General features: G+C 36.4%; 2 protein-coding genes across 2 annotated transcripts; both read right to left on the bottom strand.

Annotated features, from left to right (window-relative positions):
* Nucleotides 1-5,518: 5,518 nt before the first annotated feature.
* On the bottom strand, nucleotides 5,519-6,010 carry LOC143594229 (uncharacterized). Its single transcript, XM_077073591.1, has one exon. The coding sequence runs from the start codon at nucleotides 6,008-6,010 to the stop codon at nucleotides 5,519-5,521; it is 492 nt and encodes a 163-aa protein (XP_076929706.1).
* A 229-nt stretch (nucleotides 6,011-6,239) lies between these two features.
* On the bottom strand, nucleotides 6,240-20,810 carry LOC143594228 (uncharacterized). The gene is made up of 4 exons (XM_077073590.1): nucleotides 20,663-20,810; nucleotides 19,310-19,579; nucleotides 6,838-6,917; nucleotides 6,240-6,710 (listed from the first exon to the last, which is right to left on the bottom strand). Exons 1-4 carry the CDS (start codon nucleotides 20,808-20,810, stop codon nucleotides 6,240-6,242), a joined length of 969 nt encoding a protein of 322 aa, XP_076929705.1.
* Between the last annotated feature and the right edge of the window lie 2,741 nt (nucleotides 20,811-23,551).

Raw genomic sequence — 23,551 nt, 5'->3', positions numbered from 1 at the left:
TGTGAAGCGCAGTTTAGTAAATCCATTTTAAAAATTAAATTGTGAATCGGTTTTTAATAATTAATTAATATATTCGTTTCAAACGTCAAGTTTTTAGCATAGGGCTCAATGAAAAGAGACTTTATAGAAGGATTAGCTAAGAAGCTGAGATTTTCAATTAGAGTCTTAGAGATGCTTGTAAAGAACTAAGTATAGATTTGAAAGCATTTCATGGTTCATTGTGAACAAATCATGGGATATTGGTTTTAGAAAGCCTGAGGCTCTCTAAGTTGTTTAGGTTCCGAAAGCATGAAATATTAGAAGACAAAAAAATTCATGTAAACCTGCTTTGGCATTAATTATAGTTAGGGTAGCGGCGCAGCTTGTTGCCCGCTTGCCTTCTGTTTCGATGTAATCCAATAAACAATCATATATTATAGAAACTAATTAAAGAGTTAGTATTTTAATCTAACTTTTATATATGAATGTTCGGTAACCTCATTTGCACCCATTGTCAGGTATAGATCAAACAGAGCTACTTTACAAGTTTATAAAGTTGGACTCTTTTTTATTTTGTGTGTGTGTATCTAGCTATGTTGTTGTGTGTCCCAAGTCCCAACTAAAGGTTTACAACTTGTATGCATCCAACTTTGAAATTAGATCTTTTGATGGTTTTCTAGGGTTGGTGGATAAGCGGATGCATATATATATATATATATATTTATTTATTTTGTAGATTTTTTTTTTGTGTGTATCTAGCTATATTGTTATGTGTCCCAGCTAAAAGTTTACAACTTGTATGCATCCAACTTTGAAATTAGAATTTTTGATGGTTATTGATGTAAATGCATCAGCAAGTCACATGCATCCTGCATATTTTATAGATGTGTGGGTCTTGGAATTATAAACAAGAAGATTTATTAAATTAAATTATTGGTGCAGAGCATTTGTTTATTGGCGTTTATACAGTTAGCTTCAAACAGACAAACAGTGTTCATGGATTGGGCAGACTGCATGAGCGGGGTGCAGCCACAATGGTCGGTCAATGAATTCAAACACAAACACTAACATTCATATCATAGTGTCTCGGGTATTACGAAACATATTCGTGTTATATTACCACTTATGATCATATTTTCATATTTTTTAGAAATTTGGATCTTACTTTTCACCTTCATATAATAGGTGAGAACATGAGAACATTGAAGTCTTAATGCAAATATGTCTACAAGGAGACGCTTTACTACCAATTCCAATTGAAGAAGAGTTCATTGACATGGTCAAAGATGCGGCTGGCTTCATACTAAGTTGGCCAAGACATTTAGTTATTCTATGCTCTGACTTGGTAAGTACAATTGGTGGATTTTGTTTTGTTTTGTTTTTTTTTTAGAAATCATTGGGTATTGGGCATATTACACTTTGCACATGAAAATAATGACTTGCTATTACCTTGATTCTCTAAGCCTGACACCGTTAATTTCCAGTTGAAGCAAATTATCAATAGGTAAGTAATACAATTTATCGAAACATTATATTTTAGTATTTGATCTATTTCTTAACATATTTGTAGTGCAATGGACTTGTACGGTACACAAAGTGTATCGAGGTTAAAACTCAATTGGGTTAACGCTAGGGTGAGCATTTAATTCCTTATTGAAATATAGTAGCTTTAACTTCATCATGTGAATCTATGTTACGATAATATTTTTGTTATGTATTTGTGTAGTGTCCATGTCAGCCGAGAAGTACCGAATGTGGCTATTTTAATTTAAGGTTCATGAAAGAGATAGTTGATGAAAGAATTGAAATACTAGTCAATGACAATGTAAGTATAATCCTTTTTATTTTTATTATTGTATCCGTTTAGTAAATTCACCACAGTAGGTTTAAGTTATAGTATCAAGGTTGACTTTTTATAGTCAAAGATGCAGATTTAAAGCTGATTAAAATGTGACATTCAGTTAGGTTTGTCAGCTCTCGAGCTTTAATATCTAGCATGGTCTATTAACCATCGGACTAATTAATGTAATGATGCCTCATTTTTGTTCAATTTGCCTTAGGATTTGTCTAGAACAATAATAGAAGCTATCTGAAATCCCTTGGTTGAGACATCGTGTGTGATTCTTCTGTCGTTTAAGGCTAGTTAATTTGATGGTGTTACATACATGTAAAGGGAAGACCTTATAAATTAATTATTGCTTGAAAATTAGGAAGCCATGTGTTGTTCATTCGTGGATTTGGGGAAGGGTTATTGTTGATATTTTTTGTGATAGATTTATAGATTGTATGTGGGCTATGGTGAAGTTGTTATTATCTAGGCAAAGTTGCTAATAGCAAGTATAATCCCATTTATCTAGACAGATTATAAATTCAAACATTATTTTGGACTACCTTAATACCTCCTGAACATTGTCATTAGATTTTACTCTTTCTGCATCTTATATTTTGGTATGAAATTAGAAATTACTAATTAGTTTGAATGAGTTAATAACAGCAAATATACTCCCATTTCTCAGGTTGGGGGAGGGAACGATGCATAAAGGGATGCTGATGGAATCATGGAATTCGTGAAGAATGATCGACTTTTTGTGGCATTCTTTATTTACCAGTGAAAGTTTGTATTGATGGAATCATGGAATTCGTGAATCGTTACCTTTGAAATGCTACTGATTTTGAATGCTTTTTAGTATTTTGTGAAATATTATATGAAATGCATTATATATTTTGATATATATATATATTCATATGGAAATTATAATTCTGATAATTTTTTTAATATTTAAAATAATGACACGCAAATGCAGGTCCAAAAAACATGTCAAAAATGCGTGGCAAGAACGTGTGTAATAAATGTGTGTCATAAACAGATGACACGTAAATTCGTGTCATCTTTCTTTTATGACATGGTCTTCCTTGACACGCTTCTGCGTGTCATCTACCCCCTTTAATGACGCGCATTAAAGGTGTATTTTCTAGTAATGTTTGAGGGTACTTGGGGTAGCATTTTTTATTGTGGGGTAGTAAATGGTGTAAATGATATGAATGCGTGGGATTGATTGGTTTTGGGATACTTGAGGGTAGCATCCCTCTCACCCTAAATTGCAGCGCCTTATTTTTAAACGTCCTTTTATATTATTATTTTAATAATATATTTCAAACTTGTCCTGGATTTTTTTTAAACAACGGAAGCGTTTTATTAAAATAATGTGACAAAACAACTATATCCAAAATTCAAAATTATATATAAATTCGATACGTTGAGTAATTTACATCATCAAACTTACTTAACTAATCCATAATTTATACATCCAAACACAGGTTATAAAAATAATGCTCAATCTTTCAACATACCGAGGCTTAACCAAACTTTTCTATACATGCACTTGTTACCAAACATTATTTTTAAACCTCCTTTAATATTATTATTTTAATAATATATTTCAAACTTGTCCTAGATTTTTTTTAAACAACGGGAGCGTTTTATTAAAATAATGTGACAAAACAACTATTTCCAAAATTCACATTATATATAAATTCGATACGTTTAGTAATTTACATCATCAAACTTATTTAACTAACCCATAATTTATACATCCAAGCATGGGTTATAAAAATAATGCTCGATCTTTCAACATACCAAGGCTTGACGAAACTTTTCTATACATGGACTTGTGATTTACCAGAAAAACATTATTTACGATAATATTAGCAAAGCTAAGTGAGGTCATTTATCGAAATATAATAATGTTTTTCATATCACGATTTTAACCAACAATCAACCACCATATTCTTCTCATGGAAATTTGTTATTTAAATTATGAATTTACTCTTGTCACATAATAGTGAATCCCCCCACCACGTTACACCCGTGGCAATAATTATCACACTGTGATTTAACTCCTAGCACGTTACACCTGTGGCATATTTATCACATCATTGTGATTTAACCCGCACCACGTTACACCCGTGACAATAATTATATTCTCCAATTTACTATCATAAGATCATTTATTACCACTCATGCGAATAAAATCATGTGTGCGCAAATTCTATCACCCAATTAATCTTATGGCTAAGTTATATAAAATAAATGGAGATTCGTATGAACTCACCTGAACGCCTAGAGAATCTCTCCAATGAACCCTTTGTCAACTTTTTATCTCCTCCTAATATGGATGAATCGGTTTAGGAAACTTGTTTTCACCACTTTTTTATTCTTATAAACGGCTCGTCAAAACTATTCCATTAACGCTACCTATTTCTATTATATACTGCCTCCAAAGAAACTACCCTTAAAACAAAATATATCATAACTAGGGTTTTACTTGGCGTGTTGCGCCGGGGCAAGTCAGTAAAATCCGGACAGTGGTACAAATCAAGCGTTGTCGGTCTCAAGCGTTGAAGCAGTACGTCGACGCGAATTCGGTCGATTTCGGTTACGTGCGTATAAAACAAAAAAATATATATATAAACTGATATAGAACAATGGGTCGGGTGGTGTCAGTCATTAAACTCGAGTGATGGTAAAACGACCATTATCGATTTCGGGCTTTGAGGCGGGGAGTATACGCAAATTCGGTCGGTTTCCGTTAGGTTGGTTACGATGCCACAACTAAAAAATCATCATCCGGTCAGTTTTCGTTACAGTATCGGAACTAAAACAAAACCCGGTGAGTCTACGCAAATAGGTCGGTTTTGATTACATTTGTGAAGGTACCAAAAGTAAAACCCGAACGTTATCGGTCCTGGATGTTTTGATAGCGAGTCAACGTGAATAACCGTTTAGTTATCAAATTTAAAACAAAAAAAAACAAAAAACAATTGCTTGATCTAATCATGCGACGCCACATGGATCAATCATGGTCATGCGACGCCAAACTTCTCATTTGTAACATATTATAATATTTTGGAGTAAAATGAAGGCTAGGGTGCTTTCTAGTCTTATACATATATCTGTGTTATAGCCGCCTCATTCCTCTATATATTATAATATGATTCTCAAGAGTATTAAACTTAAAAGTTCAAAGACGCTATCCTAATACTCAGTTATTCTAACAGATAGCATCTTTGTGTGACGAGTGGCATCCACGTGGTGAAACACAATAACTAAAAGAACATATGTATTTTAAATGTGAGTTCGATTGACTGCTGGTGCATTTTTACATCAAATTTTGAAAGGAGTTTCACATATATGTATATTTATACATATAATATATACATTTGATTATTTATTAATCTTATTTCACTAAATAGAGTTTGATTATTTTAAATCATGCTTAAAAGCTTCATACCTTAAACTATCTTGTATCTTGTATAACATTTTTTTATAGCTTTATTTATATTATGCAAAATGGGATGTTACAACTATCCCCCACTTATTTAAGGTTTCGTCCCCTGAAACCAGATTACATACAAAATAGATGAGGATGGTATGTCCTCATTTCATTCTCTTCTCCCATGTGGTGTGTCAGAACCTTTTCTATATTTCCGCTGGACTTTGACTTGATTGATAACTTTGTTACTGAGTTTTTTTACTTTTCTATAAAAGTATAGCAACCGGCTCCTCAACATAGTTCAATTTATCATCCACCTCTATGTCATTTTGTGGCACATAAGTTATCTCATCCGCTAAACATTTACGTAAATGCGACACGCGGAATGTATTGTGTATTTTATTCAACTCATCGGGCAACTCTAAACGATAAGCCACATTTCCAACTTGAGCTATGATCTTAAAAGGTCCAATAAATCGCAGGCTTAATTTTCCTCGTTTCTGAAAAGGAATTACACCTTTCCATAGGGACACTTTTAACATCACATGATCCCCCACTTGGAATTCAATTGGTTGTCTTCGTTTATCAGCATAAGACTTTTGTCTATCCTGGGATGCTTTAAGATGAGTTCGAATCAAATCTATCTTTTCAATTGTAGCTACTACAATTTCTTTAATACCAATCTCCCGCTGACCGATCTGTCCCCAACATATTGGAGTTTGACATTTTCTACCATATAGCATTTCATAAGGAGGCATTCTTACGCTTGAATGATAGCTATTATTATAGGAAAATTTGGCCAGTGGTAAATATTTTTCCCAACTTCCCCCGAAGTCTATTATACAAGCCCTTAACATATCTTCAAGGGTTTGTATTGTTCGCTCGCTCTGACCATCAGTTTGTGGGTGATATGTTGTACTGGTCAGTGACTGCGTGCCCAATTCCTCTTGAAATTTTCTCCAGAACCCAGAAGTAAACCGCATGTCTCTATCGGACATGATCGACACTGGCACCCCATGTCGTGGCACCACTTCCTTCGTATATACCTTTGGCCATATGTTCTGAAGAATATGATTCCTGTTTAGGTAGAAAATGAGCACCCTTTGTCAATCGATCTACAATCACCCAAATTGCATCAAAAACCTTTGACGTCTTTGGCAATTTAGTTACTAGATCCATCGTAATATATTCATATTCCCACTTCCACTTGGGAATTTCTAATTGTTGGATCTTCCCATAAGGTTTTTGATGTTCCGCCTTTACTTGTAAACACGTCAAACATTTTTCGACGTATTTAACAATATCACGTTTCATACCGAGACACCAATAGTCGACACATAAATCATGATACATCTTGGTTGCACCAGAATGAATCGAATATTTTGATTTATGAGCTTCATCAAGAAGTAATATCTTTACGTCACATGTATTTGGAATCCATACTCGACCATATCGAGTCTGCACACCATTTTCATTATTATTTAAATCTCTTACATGCCCCACTATTCTTTCTTGTTTAAGATTTTCTTTCTTCTAAGGCTTCTATTTGAGATGCGTTGATCCTTTCAGATAAGTTCGAAGTTACCGCCATTTTCAAATACTTAGTCTGAGTAGATTGATGTCCCTCTTTTCGTCTAAGAGCATCTGCAGCAGCGTTTACTTTTCCTGTTTGGTAAATGATTTCACAATCATAAACTTTAACCAATTCCAACCATCTTCTTTGCCTCATGTTTAAATCTTTTTGCCCAAAGAAATATTTGAGACTTTTATGGTCGGTATAGATAGTATATTTCACCCCATATAAATAATGTCTCCATATCTTCAAAGCGAATACCACTGCCGCTAATTCCAGATCGTGAGTTGGATAATTTAGTTCATTTTGTCTAGATGCATATGCAATAACTTCACCTCTCTGCATAAGTACAAACCCCAAACCCGAATATGAAGCATCACAACAAACCACTAGATTTTTTGTTCCTTCCTTCTGGTAACACCAGCACTGGTGCTTTTGATGTGGTCTAAAAATATATATAATATAATATAAATATTCCTATACTTTCAAGTATTTTGAGCCAGGTTTTTATTGTATATACTCATAATTGGTTCATATGTGGGTTTTTAAGGTTCTAAGAGACAATGAGCTAAATTAGAACATTTTTTTACTAAACTTGAAACCGAGTATTTAAATGGTAATTTTAATAATAATAAACCCAAGTTTACATAATGCAAATAATTCATGCTTTTAAGTAATTAAAATAAAGTATAAACAAAGAAAAAAAAAAAGAAAAGAAAGAAACCTAAACTTAAGTTATTTGAATCAATATGGTTTACTTATTTTCTTATCTGGTTGGACTTGTAGACGGATGGAGCTGACATGGATTATTTTTGGGCTAATAACTAGTTCGTGGGCTATAGGTTTTTTTTGTGGGCTAAAAGGAAAAAACCCTAGATAATTATTATTATTATAACTATAAAAGAAAGTAAAAAAAAGATAAGGAAGATCATACGGAAGCAGCATAACAGCGGCAACATAGAACAACAATCAAAACTAAAACCGCACGTGGAGGTTGGTGATCCTAAAAAGAAAAGAAACATTGAAGAAAGCCGCAGGAACCAAAAGAAAATAAAGTCAACAGTGCTCAAGTCCGGAGAAAGAAAAAATAAATTAAGAAGCAGGCAGGCAAGCAAGTCTAACTTGATTTATTTTCTTTTAGGATGAACCGTGATCTTTATATTATTTTTGTTTCGTATCTTTTTATGAGTGGCTAAATATCTTGAACTACCTAGGTTTTGGTTGAATACTATGTTAGATTGATGGTTTGACGAATTATTATTTGACGTTGGTTAATTTAATGTTATGGTAAAGTTTTTAGTTATTTTGGTCATGATATATATGCGTAATTGAATACGATTTTTGCTTTAATAATTATTCCACTTGTGTTTGATAGTCATTGGTAATTGTTAGATGCATGATTAGGTTGTCTACTTTGTGTTTTCAACTTGTTTGCGATTTATGGTCGAAAAATCGTAGGAATATTTATTGAGAGCGGATTAGATTTAATCAGTCTCTCTCTAGAGAGGCCGGGAGACAATTTAGTGTTGTGTCATCTTTGTCTTTTGCGGGTTTGGGTACTAATTGCACGGGAGTGAGTTAGCCTAGGTCCCCTTAGGTTATTGTGATACAAGTCGTGTTCAAATTAATTAAAAGTACCCCTTTATATTAATATATATTGTATCTGAAGAGACTAGGAGGTGATTTGGATTTTGGGGTACCATAGTATTATTAGTTAAGGTGAGACTGGGAGGTGATCCAAACCTTTAACAATTGAGCTTCACATGTCATTAGAGTTCTAGGGTGTCGTTGGTGAGGCTGGGAGGCGATCTAGCGTACTTTAGTGGTCTTTAGTGTCATATTTTTCAGATATTGTTTTTCAACCAAGTCAAGTTCGTTAACTATTAATTTAACTAGTAGGATTCCATTACCTAGGTAGTCGTTTCTCGCATTTGGTTAAAACCCAATTTTTATAAAGTTTTATTTTTAGTTTAATTTTTAATTAGTTAAGTAATTTAGTTTAACTAATATTTAAAAAGAAAAAAATTATAATAAAAATCAAAAGAAAGTCTAGATTAGTAATCATTAAGGTTTAATAATTAGAATTTACCCATAGTGTCCTAGGTTCGATATCCGTTCTTACTTGCTAGCTACATAACGATCGGTACACTTGCCGATTGTGTGGTTTTTAGGTGAATTCGGTAAAACTTGGTTTTTAATAATATACGCTTTTCACACATTAAGTTTTTGGCACTGTTGCCGGGGATATTAGTAAATTCTTTGTTTAAACCATGTTGATTATCTGATCTGTTTATTGGTTCATTTGCTTTTTAGTTGCCTTTAGGTGCCTTTACTTGCTATTTGTGCCTTTAGGTTTGGTTTCTTTGAAAAAAAAAATTAAAAAAATAAATAAAAAAATAAATAAAAATAAATAAATAATCAATTTTTTAATAATTTTTAGTTTATGCACCATACTCGTTCACAAGGACCACCCCCGTATTCCGCATCAGAAGAACCCGAGAGAGATCTTAGTGAGAGGCTTAAGGAGGTTAGAGGAAGCGTGAGTTCTATACCTGACATTCAGGTACACGTCCCTGCTCCTAGAATAGATATGGAGGACGCCGTTCCACCACCACCGAGACAGACCGTTCATGCTAAAGCCAACGATGGCATCGTGGGAGCCCGATCTGCAATCGTTCGACTAGCTGCGACTAATAACCAAAACTAGCAAATTCCCTCTCACGTCATGAATTCCATCACCAATTCTGCTCAGTTGTATGGCTTGGATGACGAAGATGCTCTGGGACACCAGTCCTGATTCGTTCGGATCAGCGAAACGTTTAATATTAATAATATATCGTCCGACGTCATTCATCTTAAGTTGTTTCCATTCTCACTTTCCGGTCGTGTTGCGTCATGGATTGAATCTTTGCCAAACGCCTCAATCTTCACATGGGCCGACCTTCAATCCAAGTTCCTAAGAAAATATTTCCTTCCATCGAAGGCCGGACGTCTCTGCGAGCAAATCCATTCGTTTCACATGGACCCCGATGAGTCCTATTTTTCTGCGTGGGAGCGTTTCCAAACTCTTCTAAACCGTTGTCCTCAACATGGCCTATCCGATTGGGCTGTGGTCGAAAAATTCTATAATGGTCTTACCCCAGAAACTCAACAGCGGTTCAATATTGCCACTGAAGGAAACATGCTCGACAAGCTCACCATAGAGGAGGCTGAAGAAATGTTCGAGAGCATAGTGTTAGCAGACCAGCATACACCGAGTAGAAGGTCCGTTTCGGCTACCAAGGCCACTGCCATCGCATCATCCTATGGAGTGCATCTGTTGATCAGAATGCGAGACTGTCAGCACAGTTGGAGGAGTTGACGAAGGAGGTTAGAGATTTAAAGCTGCAACGAAAGTGCGAGATTTGTCACAAAAATCATGAGACAGCCGATTGTCCCGTTGATTCTCAGGAGGAGGTAGATTTTCTTACTAATCAAAGCGTTCCTTCAATTCTGGATGGCGAAACAATAACTCTAACTGGCGAGCAAGTAACTCCGGCTATCAGCAACGCCAGAATTTGTTCTAGGAACTTGCTCCTGAACCTGCTCCTATGCCACATAATACTTCCAAGATCGAGGAGCTATTGGCTAACCAATAGCAATTGTTAAATCAGCTCTTACATAATCAGGCCAACACAAAATCCACTTTGCAGCATGAGACGTTTATGAAGGGGTAGCAGGTCGCATTTCAGAATCTTGAGGCCAAGTTTGGTGAGTTGTCCGCAAAAATTGATCAGCGACCCTCGGGGAGTCTTCCTAGTAACACCGTCCCTAATCCCGATCTTACCTATTCTAAACCATTTCCAAATGCTCATGCCAAAGCAGTGACCACCCGAAGTGGGAGAGGGGTTGTTAGTAGTGCACCAAGAGAGGAGGAGGAAGTCGATGAGGAGTTGGAGTTAGAGACGCCGCCCGACAAAGTGAACAAGAGGCGAGACCCAGCAAGTACCTTACGGTCAGGTGGTGCGTCAGTTGAGAAGGAGAAGAAGGTTGAGCAGGAACCGATGCGCGTCTATAAGCCTAAGTCGCCATACCCCGGTCGTTTGGTGAAGAAGAATGATTCGGAGCAGTACTCTAGATTTCTCGACATGCTTAAGAAGCTCCATGTGAACATTCCGTTTATCGAAGCTCTTGCGAATGTGCCAAAACATGCCAAATTTCTTAAAGATTTGCTCACTAATAAAAAGAAACTTGAGGAGCTTTCGACTGTTACTCTTAGTGAGGAGTGTTCTGCCGCCGTACAGAACAAGCTTCCTAGGAAGATGACAGATACGGGCAGCTTTACCATTCCTTGTTTGATTGGTAATCTTAATGTTAGCAATGCTTTGGCTGACCTCGGTGCAAGCATTAACCTCATGCCCTACTCTGTGTTTGCCAAACTTAACGTGGGAGAGCTGCTTCCCCCCGAATGAGTATCCAGCTGGCAGACCGATCTGTGAAGTTCCCAAGGGGCATTGTAGAGAACATGTTGGTGCAGGTGGATAAATTCATCTTCCCGGTTGATTTTGTCATTATCGATATGGATGAGGACTTGAACGTTCCGCTCATCCTCGGCTGTCCATTCTTAGCCACCCGCACGTGCTCTCATTGATGATGCCGATGGCAAATTGACTCTTCGAGTTCATGATGACACGGTCACATTCGACGTGCAGAAATCCATGAGACATACTTAGCATCAGGATGACACTCTCTACTTCATCGACACTTTCATGACGCATGTAGGCGATTATCTTACGAAGTTCTGCGAGAGAGACACATCCGACACTCAGATCGTCGATGTGGAGAATCAGTTAGTTGAGATGACAGTATTTGATTTTGATCTGGAGCAGCAGTTGCCTGAGTCAGGAGGACACGAGCCGATCATGAATTCCCAGATTTTTTCCGATGTCCTAGCGGTTGAAGAGAGAGAGAGAGTTTCCGATCGAAAAACCATTTTGTTGAGAACCCCCATCTTTAGACCTGAAAGATTTACCATCCCATCTCGAGTATGCGTTTTTAGGGGAGGGGTCTCAACTTCCCGTCATCATCTCTTCGAGTTTAGAGACAGAGGAGAAGGAGAAGTTGATGGTTGTTCTGAAATCTCATAAGCATGCCATCGCATGGAAGCTTATGGATATCAAAGGTATAAACCCGTCGTTCTGCACGCATAAAATCTTTATGGAGGACAAGTTTAAACCTATGGTGCAACCGCAGAGGAGGCTTAACCCGAACATGCAGGAGGTTGTTAAAAAAGAGGTTATTAAGTTGCTCGATGCTGGTTTAATTTTTCCAATCTCCGACTCCGCATGGGTTAGCCCAGTCCAGGTGGTCCCTAAAAAGGGCGGTATGACAGTTATCACGAACGAAAAGAATGAGTTCATACCGACACAGATTGTGACAGGGTGGCGAGTTTGCATCGACTACCATAGACTTAACGAGGCCAAATGAAAGGACCATTTCCCGCTTCCATTCATCAATCAGATGCTTGAGCGTTTGTCAGAGAAGCAGTTCTATTGTTTCCTTGACGGCTTTTCCGGTTATTTCTAGATCCCCATCACCCCGGGTGATCAGGAGAAGACCACAATTACATGTCCCTTTGGCACATTCGCGTACCGATGCATGCCATTTGGATTGTGTAACGCTCCTGCTACATTTCAGCGGTGCATGGTGGCCATTTTCCATGAGTTGATCGAGGATTCCATGGAAGTCTTTATGGATGATTTTTCTGTCTTTGGGAATTCCTTCGATGATTGTCTGCGTAACTTAGATCGAGTGCTCGCCAGATGTGAAAAGACGAATCTTATGCTCAACTGGGAGAAATGTCATTTTTTGGTTCGTGAGGTTATTGTTTTAGGTCATAAGATTTCTAGTGCAGGGATTGAGGTCGATAGAGCTAAGGTAGACACCATTTCCAAACTTCCACCGCCCACTTCTGTGAAGTCTATTCGTAGATTCTTAGGTCATGCGGGATTCTACCGCCGAATTATTAAAGATTTCTCAAAGATTTCCCGTCTGATGACCCAGCTTCTAGAGAAAGATAGGCCGTTTGATTTTAGTAAGGAGTGTTTAAGGTTCTTTAAGTTGATTAAGGAGAGGTTAGTGTGTGCTCCTATTCTTGTTGCTCCTGATTGGACTCTTCCGTTTGAGATCATGTGCGATGCGAGTGACTTTGCTGTTGGAGCCGTGTTAGGGCAGCGTCGAGAGAAACATTTCCATCCCATCTATTACGCTAGCAAGACCCTTAACGATGCTCAGGAGAACTACACCACGACAGAGAAGGAACTTCTTGCGGTTGTTTTCGCGTGCGATAAATTCCGTTCCTATCTCGTGCTTTCTAAGACTATCATATTCTCTGATCATGCGGCTCTGCGTTACCTGTTCACTAAGAAAGATGCGAAACCCCGACTCCTTCGTTGGATTCTTCTGCTTCAGGAGTTTGATATAGAAATTAAAGACAAAAGAGGAGCTGAAAATGTAGTCGCCGACCACTTATCGCGGCTTGAAAACCCTGACATGGATGAGACCAGGGAACAGGGGATTGATGATGATTTCCCGGGTGAGACTCTGCTGTACTTAAAAGCAAGTGATGAGGGATTTCCATGGTTTGCTGATCTAGCTAATTATCTATCCTCTGGTGAGTTAGTGGCTGGACTGACATATCAGCAAAAGAAGAAGTTCTTTGCAGATATCAAGTTCTACATTTGGGAGGACTCATACTTATTTCTTATTGGTGCAGATCAGGTGATTCGTCGATGTGTTTTTGGTGATGAGGCTCGCAGTAATCTTCGACATTGTCATGAGGGCCCGACCGGTGGCCATTTTGGTGCGCCTTATACCGCCAAACGCGTGTTTGATGTGGGATTCTATTGGCCGACTATTTTTCGAGATGCGCATGAGTTTGTTCGTTCGTGCGACGCGTGTCAGAAAGCCGGTAACATCTCATCCCGAAATGAGATGCCCCAAAACCCCATCCAGGTGGTTGAGATCTTTGATATATGGGGCATTGATTTTATGGGTCTGTTCCCTATGTCTAGAGGGAACATATACATCCTCGTTGCTGTTGACTACGTGTCGAAATGGGAGGAGGCTCACGCCGTACCTAGAAATGATGCACGGGTTGTAGTGGGATTCCTTCGAAAGCTTTTTGCTCGATTCGGTACTCCTAAGGCCTTGATCAGTGATCGGGGTACCCACTTTTGTAATGCTCCAATGGATAAGGTTCTGAAACGTTACGGGGTCACCCATCGACTTTCTACAGCTTACCATCCTCAGACTAGCGGTCAAGTGGAAAACACCAATCGGGGCATTAAGAGGATTTTAGAGAGAAACAGTGGGGAACAGTCGAGCGGACTGGGCTGAAAAATTAGATGATGCACTCTGGGCCTTTCGTACTGTATTTAAAACCCCTATCGGGACCACTCCCTTTCGGCTAGTTTATGGAAAGGCGTGCCATCTTCCTGTTGAGTTAGAGCATCGTGCGTATTGGGCTTTAAGAGCCGCAAATCTTGATTTATCTGCGGCAGGAAAGAGTCGTTATCTTCAAATTCATGAGGTTGAGGAGCTACAGAACGAGGCGTATGAAAGAAGTTAGGGGTATAAGGAGCGGACAAAAGAACTTCATGACAAGCATATTAAGGAACCCAAAGAATTTAAGTGTGGGGATAAGGTTCTTCTATATAATTCCCAGTTGAAGTTTTTCTGGGTAAATTGAAATCCCGATGGGCTGGTCCGTTCGTTGTGAAGGAGGCGTTTCCGTATGGAGCAGTTGAGATAGAGGCTGATGACGGACATTCTTGGAAAGTGAATGGGCATAGACTGAAGCATTATGTTGGAGGTCCACTTGGTGATCGCGAGGAGGAGGCGATCTACCTTGATCCGCCTGGAGAGTAGATGATGAGGGCACACTCGGGACATCGCCCGAGTTGTAGAGTTTGTATAAACCTTAGTTGTATTATTCTCTTTTATTTTTGTTCTTCTTTATTTTATTTTATTTTTCTTTGAGTCTGTTTTAGTCCTTAGAGTCTATTTGATGTCTGCTTTGGGTTGTTTTGAGTTTTATTTTGCAGGATTGAATTTTCTCGTTCGTACTCAATCTCCATTCGGATGAGGATTTTTCCGAGCCTATCATATTGTAGAGGACACCCAGAAGCTGCGGCCGCGAATGAAATGCTATATGGCCGCCTAGGAACAAGACTTGTGAAGAGAATTGCATCATTACCAGGGGAGTCTGTTCCACTTTACTTATTTTAGATTTTAATTGTATTTTATTTTTTGTCATTTTCTATTCTTACGTTGGGGACAATGTAGATTTTAAGTGTGGGGATGGGAAACTGGCGTTTTTCTTAAAAAAACAATTTTTTTTAAAAATTTAACAAAAAAATAAAATAAAATAAAAAATTGTCCTTGAAATTGTTTGTTTACATTAAACAGGAGATGATATTAATTTACCGATGAATTTTGACAACACTCTTGAAAATTTTTAAAAAAAAAATTTTAGATCAACACATATACTGGGATGTAACCGAACAGGTAGACTCTGTATTTGATGTGTCAGTAGGCTCAGCCCCTTAAGAATGAAAGGACAGTATGCTTGTAGACTTAATTGAACTTAAATTGCTTGATTTTTGTGGGATACATATTAGACTATAGAAAATGGGATGAAAGGTCGGGCCATACTCAAGCCTTATGTTTAGTTTGATCGTAAAAATTAAAAATTTTATAGAAATCTGAGTAGACTAATCATACGATGCTTGGGTAGGTTTAAAGTTAGGGTATTCATAAGTAGCCTGTGATATGAACATAAATTTCATACTTCTAGTTCAAGTGGTTAACACTTCATAGGCGTATGGTTTTATAACCTTAAATCCTGTATTGATGGGATGCTCCGGGGTTCGGACACCATGGGTCTTTATGCGGTATATCATCTGGGTATTCATATCTCCTAAGTGGATTTATGAATATTAAAAGAGCTTAAAGAGCAAACCCGCAGTTTTTCTTCCATATATAAGTCATTAAACATGATCATCCCATACTTCAAAGTACAAATATACTACTGACTTGATCATCCACGCTGTTAGTCATATGGGGTCCCCTTGCTCGCGTCCTAATACCATTAAGAAACGGACCACAAGGGACACGTCATATGTAAGCCCTACAGATGAATTCGTGCATAATCACCCATGGAGATGGACTTTGGGGTGTTGCTTGATAATGGGGGTATGTCATGTAATAGGGAACACTTACTAGTTAGTTACTTAATACATACCTTAATCATATCTAATGGCTGCTAGGTAGACCTTAATGCTTAAGCTTAGATGGATAAACAATATCGTTGATCGTCTTTAGCTGTTCTTATATTGGCACAACATGTTTTGATCAACTAGATATAAGGTTTAAGTTAAGTTGGGGTGGCTTGGGTCCGGTAAACCTGTGTGAAATTGTTCTTAATTGTGGGTCCCAATAGATCATATAAACTAATAAACTTGTCGCATCTTACTTGTCTCGGTAAGTATTAAAGGGCATGGGTTTAGGTGGACAACAATACTGGCAATCAACCAGATTTATCTTATTAGGCGAATTCCGATAAGTGGGCAGCTGTGTAGTTGTCAGGGTTTAAAGCAGATAAGTATATTGGAAATCGAGATTAATATGTTTGATAATTTTAAATATTGAAAAAAAAAACTTCAAGAGTGGTGGGTTTATATTGTATATCTCGGTTATGATCCTGTGCAGACTACTTTTTTAGCGACGAAAAAGGTTTAAGTGTGGTGATATTTGATGTGGTCTAAAAATATATATAATATTATATAAATATTCCTATACTTTCAAGTATTTTGAGCCAGGTTTTTATTGTATATACTCATAATTGGTTCATATGTAGGTTTTTAAGGTTCTAAGAGACAATGAGCTAAATTAGAGCATTTTTTTTACTAAACTTGAAACCGAGTATTTAAATAGTAATTTTAATAATAATAAACCCAAGTTTACATAATGCAAATAGTTCATGCTTTAAAGTAATTAAAATAAAGTATAAACAAAGAAAAAAAAAAGAAAAGAAAGAAACCTAAACTTAAGTTATTTGAATCAATATGGTTTACTTATTTTCTTATCTGGTTGGACTTGTAAACGGATGGAGCTGACATGGATTACTTTTGGGCTAATAACTAGCTCGTGGGCTATATGTTTTTTTTGTAGCCTAAAAGGAAAAAAAAACCCAGATGATTATTATTATTATTATAACTATAAAAGAAAGTAAAAAAAAGATAAGGAAGATCATACGGAAGTAGCGTAACAGCGGCAACATAGAACAACAATCAAAAGTAAAACCTCACGTGGAGGTTGGTGATCACAAAAAGAAAAGAAAGATTGAAGAAAGCCGCAGGAACCAAAAGAAAATAAAGTCAACAGTGCTCAAGTTCGGAGAAAGAAAAAAGAAATTAAAAAGCAAGCAGGCAGGTCAACTTGATTTGTTTTCTTTTAGGATGAACCGGGATCTTTATATTATTTTTGTTTCGTATCTTTTTATGAGTGACTAAATATTTTGAACTACCTAGGTTTTGGTTGAATACTATGTTAGATTGATGGTTTGACGAATTATTATTTGACGTTGGTTGATTTAATGTTATGGTAAAGTTTTTAGTTATATTGGTCATGATATATATGCGTAATTGAATCCGATTTTTGCTTTAATAATTATTCCACTTGTGTTTGATAGTCATTGGTAATTGTTAGATGCATGATTAAGTTGTCTACTTTGTGATTTCAACTTGTTTGCGATTTATGGTCGAAAAAATCGTAGGAATATTTATTGAGAGCGGATTAGATTTAATTATTCTATCTTTAGAGAGGCCGGGAGGCAATTTAGTGTTGTGTCATCTTTATCTTTTGCGGGTTTGGGTACTAATTGCACGGGAGTGAGTTAGCCTAGGTCCCCTTAGATTATTGTGATACAAGTCATGTTCAAATTAATTAAAAGTACCCCTTATATTAATATATATTGTATCTGAAGAGACCGGGAGGTGATTTAGATTTTGGGGTACCATAGTATTATTAGGTAAGGTGAGACCGGGAGGTGATCCACACCTTTAACAATTGAGCTTCACATGTCATTAGAGTTCTAGGGTGTCGTTGGTGAGGCTGAGAGGCGATCTAGCGTACTTTAGTGATCTTTAGTGCCATATTTTTTAGATATTGTTTTTCAACCAAGTCAAGTTCATTAACTATTAATTTAACTAGTAGGATTCCATTACCTAGGTAGTCTTTTCTCGCATTTGGTTAAAACCCAATTTTTATAAAGTTTCATTTTTAGTTTAATTTTTAATTAGTTAAGTAATTTAGTTTAATTAATATTTAAGAAGAAAAAAATTCTAATAAAAAACAAAAGAAAGTCTAGATTAGTAATCATTTAGGTTTAATAATTAGAATTTACCCATTGTGTCCTAGGCTCGATATCCGTTCTTACTTGCTAGCTACATAACGACCGGTACACTTGCCGATTGTTTGGTTTTTAGGTGAATTCGGTAAAACTTGGTTATTAATAATATACGCTTTTCACAAATCAGCTTTTGTCAATTTATTCTTTAAGGTTTGAAATGCTTCATAATGTTCACTTCTCCAATTAAATTTAATATCTTTTCGAGTTAGTTTCGTCAATGGTGAAGCTATTTTTGAGAAATCTTTAATAAAACCCTGGTAGTATCCAGCTAAACCCAGAAAACTACGAACTTTTGTCGAAGTCTTTGGTGGAGACCATTTCATCATTGCTTCCACTTTGGTGGGATCAACTAGAATACCATTTGAATTTATTATATGGCCCAAAAATTGCACCTCTCGAAGCCAAGAAGCACATTTAGAGAATTTAGCATAAAGCTTCTCCTTTCTTAGAACTTCAAGTACTAGAGATGACGAGCATGATCTACCTCATTTTGTGAGTATACCAAGATATCATCAATGAAGACAATAACAGATATGTCTAACATGGGTCTGCATACCTGATTCATGAGATCCATAAATGCAGCTGGTGCATTGGTTAGACCAAATGGTATCACCACAAATTCCTAATGACCATACCTTGTATGAAAGGCGGTCTTAGGATATCTTCATCCTTTAACTTTTAACTGATGGTAGCCGGACCTCAGATCAATTTTTGAAAACCAACTAGCCCCTTGGAGCTGGCCAAATAAATCATCAATCCTAGGTAATGGATACCTATTTTTTATGGTAACTTTATTCAACTCACGATAATCAATACACATACGCATACTCCGATCTTTCTTTTTAACAAATAAAATTGGTGCACCCCATGGCGATATGCTAGGACGAATAAATCCCTTGTGAACAAGATCCTGCAATTGAGACATAAGCTCTTGCATTTCAGTGGGGGCTAAACGATAAGGTGCCTTTGCAATTGTTTTGGCATTCGCAACAAGATCAAATCGAAATACAACTTCTCTTTCGGGCAGTATACCTGGAAGATCGTCTGGAAATACATCGGAAAATTCATTTACTATAGGAACATTTTCAATCTCTATCTCTACTTGACTTGTATCAACAACATAGGCTAAGAACGCCTTATACCCATGATTTAGATATTTCTTTGCTTTCATTATCGAGCAAATAGAGAGGTTTCCCTCCTTTTCACCATAAGTTGAGATTTGTCTACCACTAGGGGCAGAAAGATGGATAATCTTTTGATGGCATAAGATTTTAGGATGATGGCGAGATAACCAATCCATACCTATTACAACATCGAATTCTCAAAGAATCATAGGAATAAGGTCAATAGAATAAACTTCTCCTTCAATTTGGATGCACATCTAACACTAGAAAGCTTTTGCTATCAGTTATTTCCATCTCCAAAGGATTTATTAGTTTAGTAGTAGGGTGAGTAAAAGATTTGCTAAACTTCATAACAAACGAATAGCTAGCCCCGGAATCAAATAACACATGTGCAAGCATAGAGTTGATTAAAAAAGTACATGTCACCACATCTGGTGTGACTTTAGCTTCTTCTACCATAATCTGAAAGGCTCTTCCACGCACTCTAGATGTTTCGCCTTTCTTGTCACTACCCATTGCCCGTGCCTGCCTTGTATCTACTCCCTTCCCTTCATCCCCGCATAATTTTGGACATTCACTTTTGATGTGCCCCGGCATATTACAATTATAACACACATTTGTCAGGCTTGAACATTGTGGACTCATATGACCTAACTTTCCACATTTATGGCAGATGCTCTGCTTAAGACGACATTCACCTTGATGGTTCTTCCCACAAGTTTTTCAATGATAAGTTCCCATGTGTGACTCCGTTTTCTTTGAAAAACTCGTCTTCAATTCTTTGAAGGAGTAATAAAAGTCTCTATCTTTCTCTTTTCACCGCTAGCTTTTTGTCGATATAATTCGGTTTTTCTTTCTTGTGCCCAGTTTATAATTTCTTCTAAAGTTTCACACTTTGACAGATTTATGAATTCACGAATATTTGTTTTCAACATTCGATGATATCGATTAATCCGCATCTTTTCATCTGCCATAAAAGGGAAGAATTGAAGTTTATCGAAAAAAATCTCCGGTAATTTCTTCGACGGTTTGATGAGTTTGAGTCATGTGGAGAAATTCATCAGCAATCCTTTCAACTGATGCTTGCGGGTAGAAATGATTTAAAAAGATTACTTTACATTCTTCCCATGTCATTTTATGATTCCTTCATGGCCTCTTTCTTTCTTTATTACTTCCCATCATTCCCTTGCTCGGCCTCGTAGTGAATTTGACGCATAGATCACTTTATCTTTCGGAGCACAATGACTTGTGTCAAACACACCTTTGATTTCTGTTATCCATCTTTGGCTTTCAATTGGATTAGCTGCTCCTAGAAATGGATTAGGATTGCATGATGAAAAATCCTTGTACAAACATTTGACTTTTTCCGATTCATGATCTAGAATTTGAGTAGTACGCCCTTCACCCATGGATTGATCTTTAGGATCATCCTCATTCGATTTCTTCTCTACTCCCAACTATTCTTTCATAATGGATCGAATATTATAGCTTAATTTAGAAATGATGAAAAGAAGAGTATTCTGCATTGCTTTTGCTATCTCTTCAAAAATATATTTCCAAAATTCATCATCTTGTACCCTTGGTATCGTTACATGCGAAGGAGGAGAATGATTTCCTACCGGTCTCCCAGTACTGCTTACACTAGTATGCGAATGTTGACGGAGACTTCCATCCCCATCGTTTACTCCTTTCTCATGACAAGAACTTATCATTTCTTATTACTGAAATGACAACAGAGATTCAGGATAATATTTATATCCTATTAACCCCACTACAAACATATATAAGAGTTTCTTATCGCATATGCACTTTATATACCTTACCTACTCTTTGTTCATTTTGGCAGCAATATGACCACTCTAAGATTACATTAGTACCATGTATTTACAATCATCACTAGTTAGGTGTGATTGTCCACACACTATACAAATATAATTTTATCGTTGCCATATTATGCCACAAATCACAAACGTCGGTTCAAATAGTCATTTTAGCGCATTATATATCGTGCTAATTAACAACTTAACATACAAATAACAACCACTCATGTATGTACACAGCTTATCATGCATCTTTTTGCATGCTTGTAGTTTAGGGAATTTTATCAAACTTTAATTCCCATCCCCACCATAAGCTTCTGATCGAAGATTGCTTACTCAACGTATCAAGAGCACACAATTTAATTAAGTCCAAGTATTCTTATTAAATACTTAGTTCACTTAAACCATTGCTCTGATACCAACTTGTAACGCCTTACTTTTAAACGCCCCTTTATATTATTATTTTAATAATATATTCTAAACTGGTCCCATATTTTTTTTAAACAACGAAAGCGTTTTATTAAAATAATATGACAAAACAACTATATCCAAAATTCACATTATACATAAATTCGATACGTTGAGTAAGTTACATCATCAAACTTATTTAACTAACTCGTAATATATACATCCCAACATGGGTTATAAACATAATGTTCAATCTTTCAACATACCAAGGCTTAACCAAACTTTTCTATACATGCACTGGTGATTTACCTGAAAAACATTATTTACGATAATATTAGCAAAGCTAAGTGAGTTCATTTATTGAAATATAATATTTTTTTTCATATCACGATTTTAACTAACAATCAGCCACCATATTCTTCTCATGGCAATTTATTATTTAAGATACAAGTTTACTCTTGTCACATGATAGTGATTTATTCCCCCACCACGTTACACCCGTGGCAATTGATGTGTTGTAAAACACACTTATTTTCCACACCTTTTATCTTCGTATTATATTATATTTTATGTGTTTTAACTCGTTTTAGATAGGTTTTATTATTAATCTTTATCTTGTAGTCTATGGGTGAAAGATTGAAGAAACCGAGCTTTTCGAGGAGTTTACGAGCCTTTTACGCATACGATTTCAAGAAATAACTCAAAGCCCGGCCCATATGCATCATGGAGGCCCAAGTCTTACAATGATATTATAATATAAAAAAATAAACCTAAAGAACCCTAGACATGGTCCGATCGGAACAGTGAGCAGGAAGAAGAAAGGAAAAAAGTCTTGTGTCGGCTAGGGTTAGATCATGTGACGGCTAAGGAAGGAAGAAGAAGCAAGAACCAAGCCTCGGGATCATTCTCCATTGATTATTACAGCCAAGAGCAGCCTGGGATCATCCATATCCTTTCATCTATTTCATTGTTCATAAACTTGATTTTCTTGTTCAATTGATTACATAGTTTTGCAATTACTTAAATGATTGAAGTGTTATTGATTAGTATTGATTGTTGGATGATTGAATTGATGTTTGAGATGAATTATTTGGTGATTTTAATGAGTATTTGCTGCTGTCCAAATAACATGCTAGGCTAAACTTGTTGGTTCTACCTAGGAATGATGATTATTGTTAGGTTTTGATGAGTTTATTGGATTGTTTGATTGATAGATGTTAATTGTTATTGTAAAGTTTGATTTACACTTGAAATAGGTTGTGTTTAATGGCTGAAAATTATATCAATTTTATTGCTTAAACCCCCTTGCGTTGGTTGATTAAGTTTTTGTTGATTGATTGGTGCATTGTTTGATTCTGGACTTTGTGTTTAGGGTTTGTTTGTTGGGTTTCTATGGATAATTTATACCTAGTTAACCATTTAACTAGTCACAATTAAGACGGAAGCGTGATATTTACAAACTAAACATATCTATCCATATGTATATATATATATATATTACAAGTTTATATGATATGTGTTCATGAACAACCTAGTTTATTCATGTCATAAGATTACTAATAATCTATATATTAGAAACCCGAGGCAAGGATCAAGTAATACGGAAAAACTAAACTATCAAAGCTTGTAAAACTTACATTCTTAAACCTTTAAGAGATGTAGCTGATGGTTGAAGAAGATGATGATGTTGATGCTAGACTTTCAAAGGAAAATCCTCAAACGGAATATACCTCGAGCCTCCAACACACACCGAGCTATGTTAGGAAGCTTGAACACGAAAAACCGAGACCCGAGCCTTCCTTTTTCTTTTGGCCGTAAGTAGTAAGCAAGAAGGAAAGAAAGACTTGATCAATTTTTGTTTCTTGAAAGTGTATATGTTATAATGATCAAATCCTTTTTAAAACCATCATATCTTTGTGTTA

The sequence above is a fragment of the Bidens hawaiensis genome, unplaced genomic scaffold, assembly GCF_021521415.1.
Source record: "Bidens hawaiensis isolate Kalapana, Puna unplaced genomic scaffold, B.hawaiensis_p1.1 tig00043384_1, whole genome shotgun sequence".
NCBI classification, from domain to species: Eukaryota; Viridiplantae; Streptophyta; class Magnoliopsida; order Asterales; family Asteraceae; genus Bidens; species Bidens hawaiensis.
The sequence above is the reverse complement of the archived record's forward strand: the minus strand, read 5'-3'. Positions and strand labels throughout refer to the sequence as shown.

Bases quoted from the DNA above. Each gene is read 5' to 3' on its own strand.
- LOC143594229 (XM_077073591.1), bottom strand. From the start codon at position 6,010: ATGCCTCCTTATGAAATGCTATATGGTAGAAAATGTCAAACTCCAATA.
- LOC143594228 (XM_077073590.1), bottom strand. From the start codon at position 20,810: ATGGGTGAAGGGCGTACTACTCAAATTCTAGATCATGAATCGGAAAAA. The intron at 19,580-20,662 runs GTGTGTTTGACA...ATGTTGTAATAG, and splicing joins ATGGATAACAGAAATCAAAG to GTATGGATTGGTTATCTCGC. The intron at 6,918-19,309 runs GTATACTGCCCG...TTTACCAAACAG, and splicing joins ATTTCCAGACGATCTTCCAG to GAAAAGTAAACGCTGCTGCA.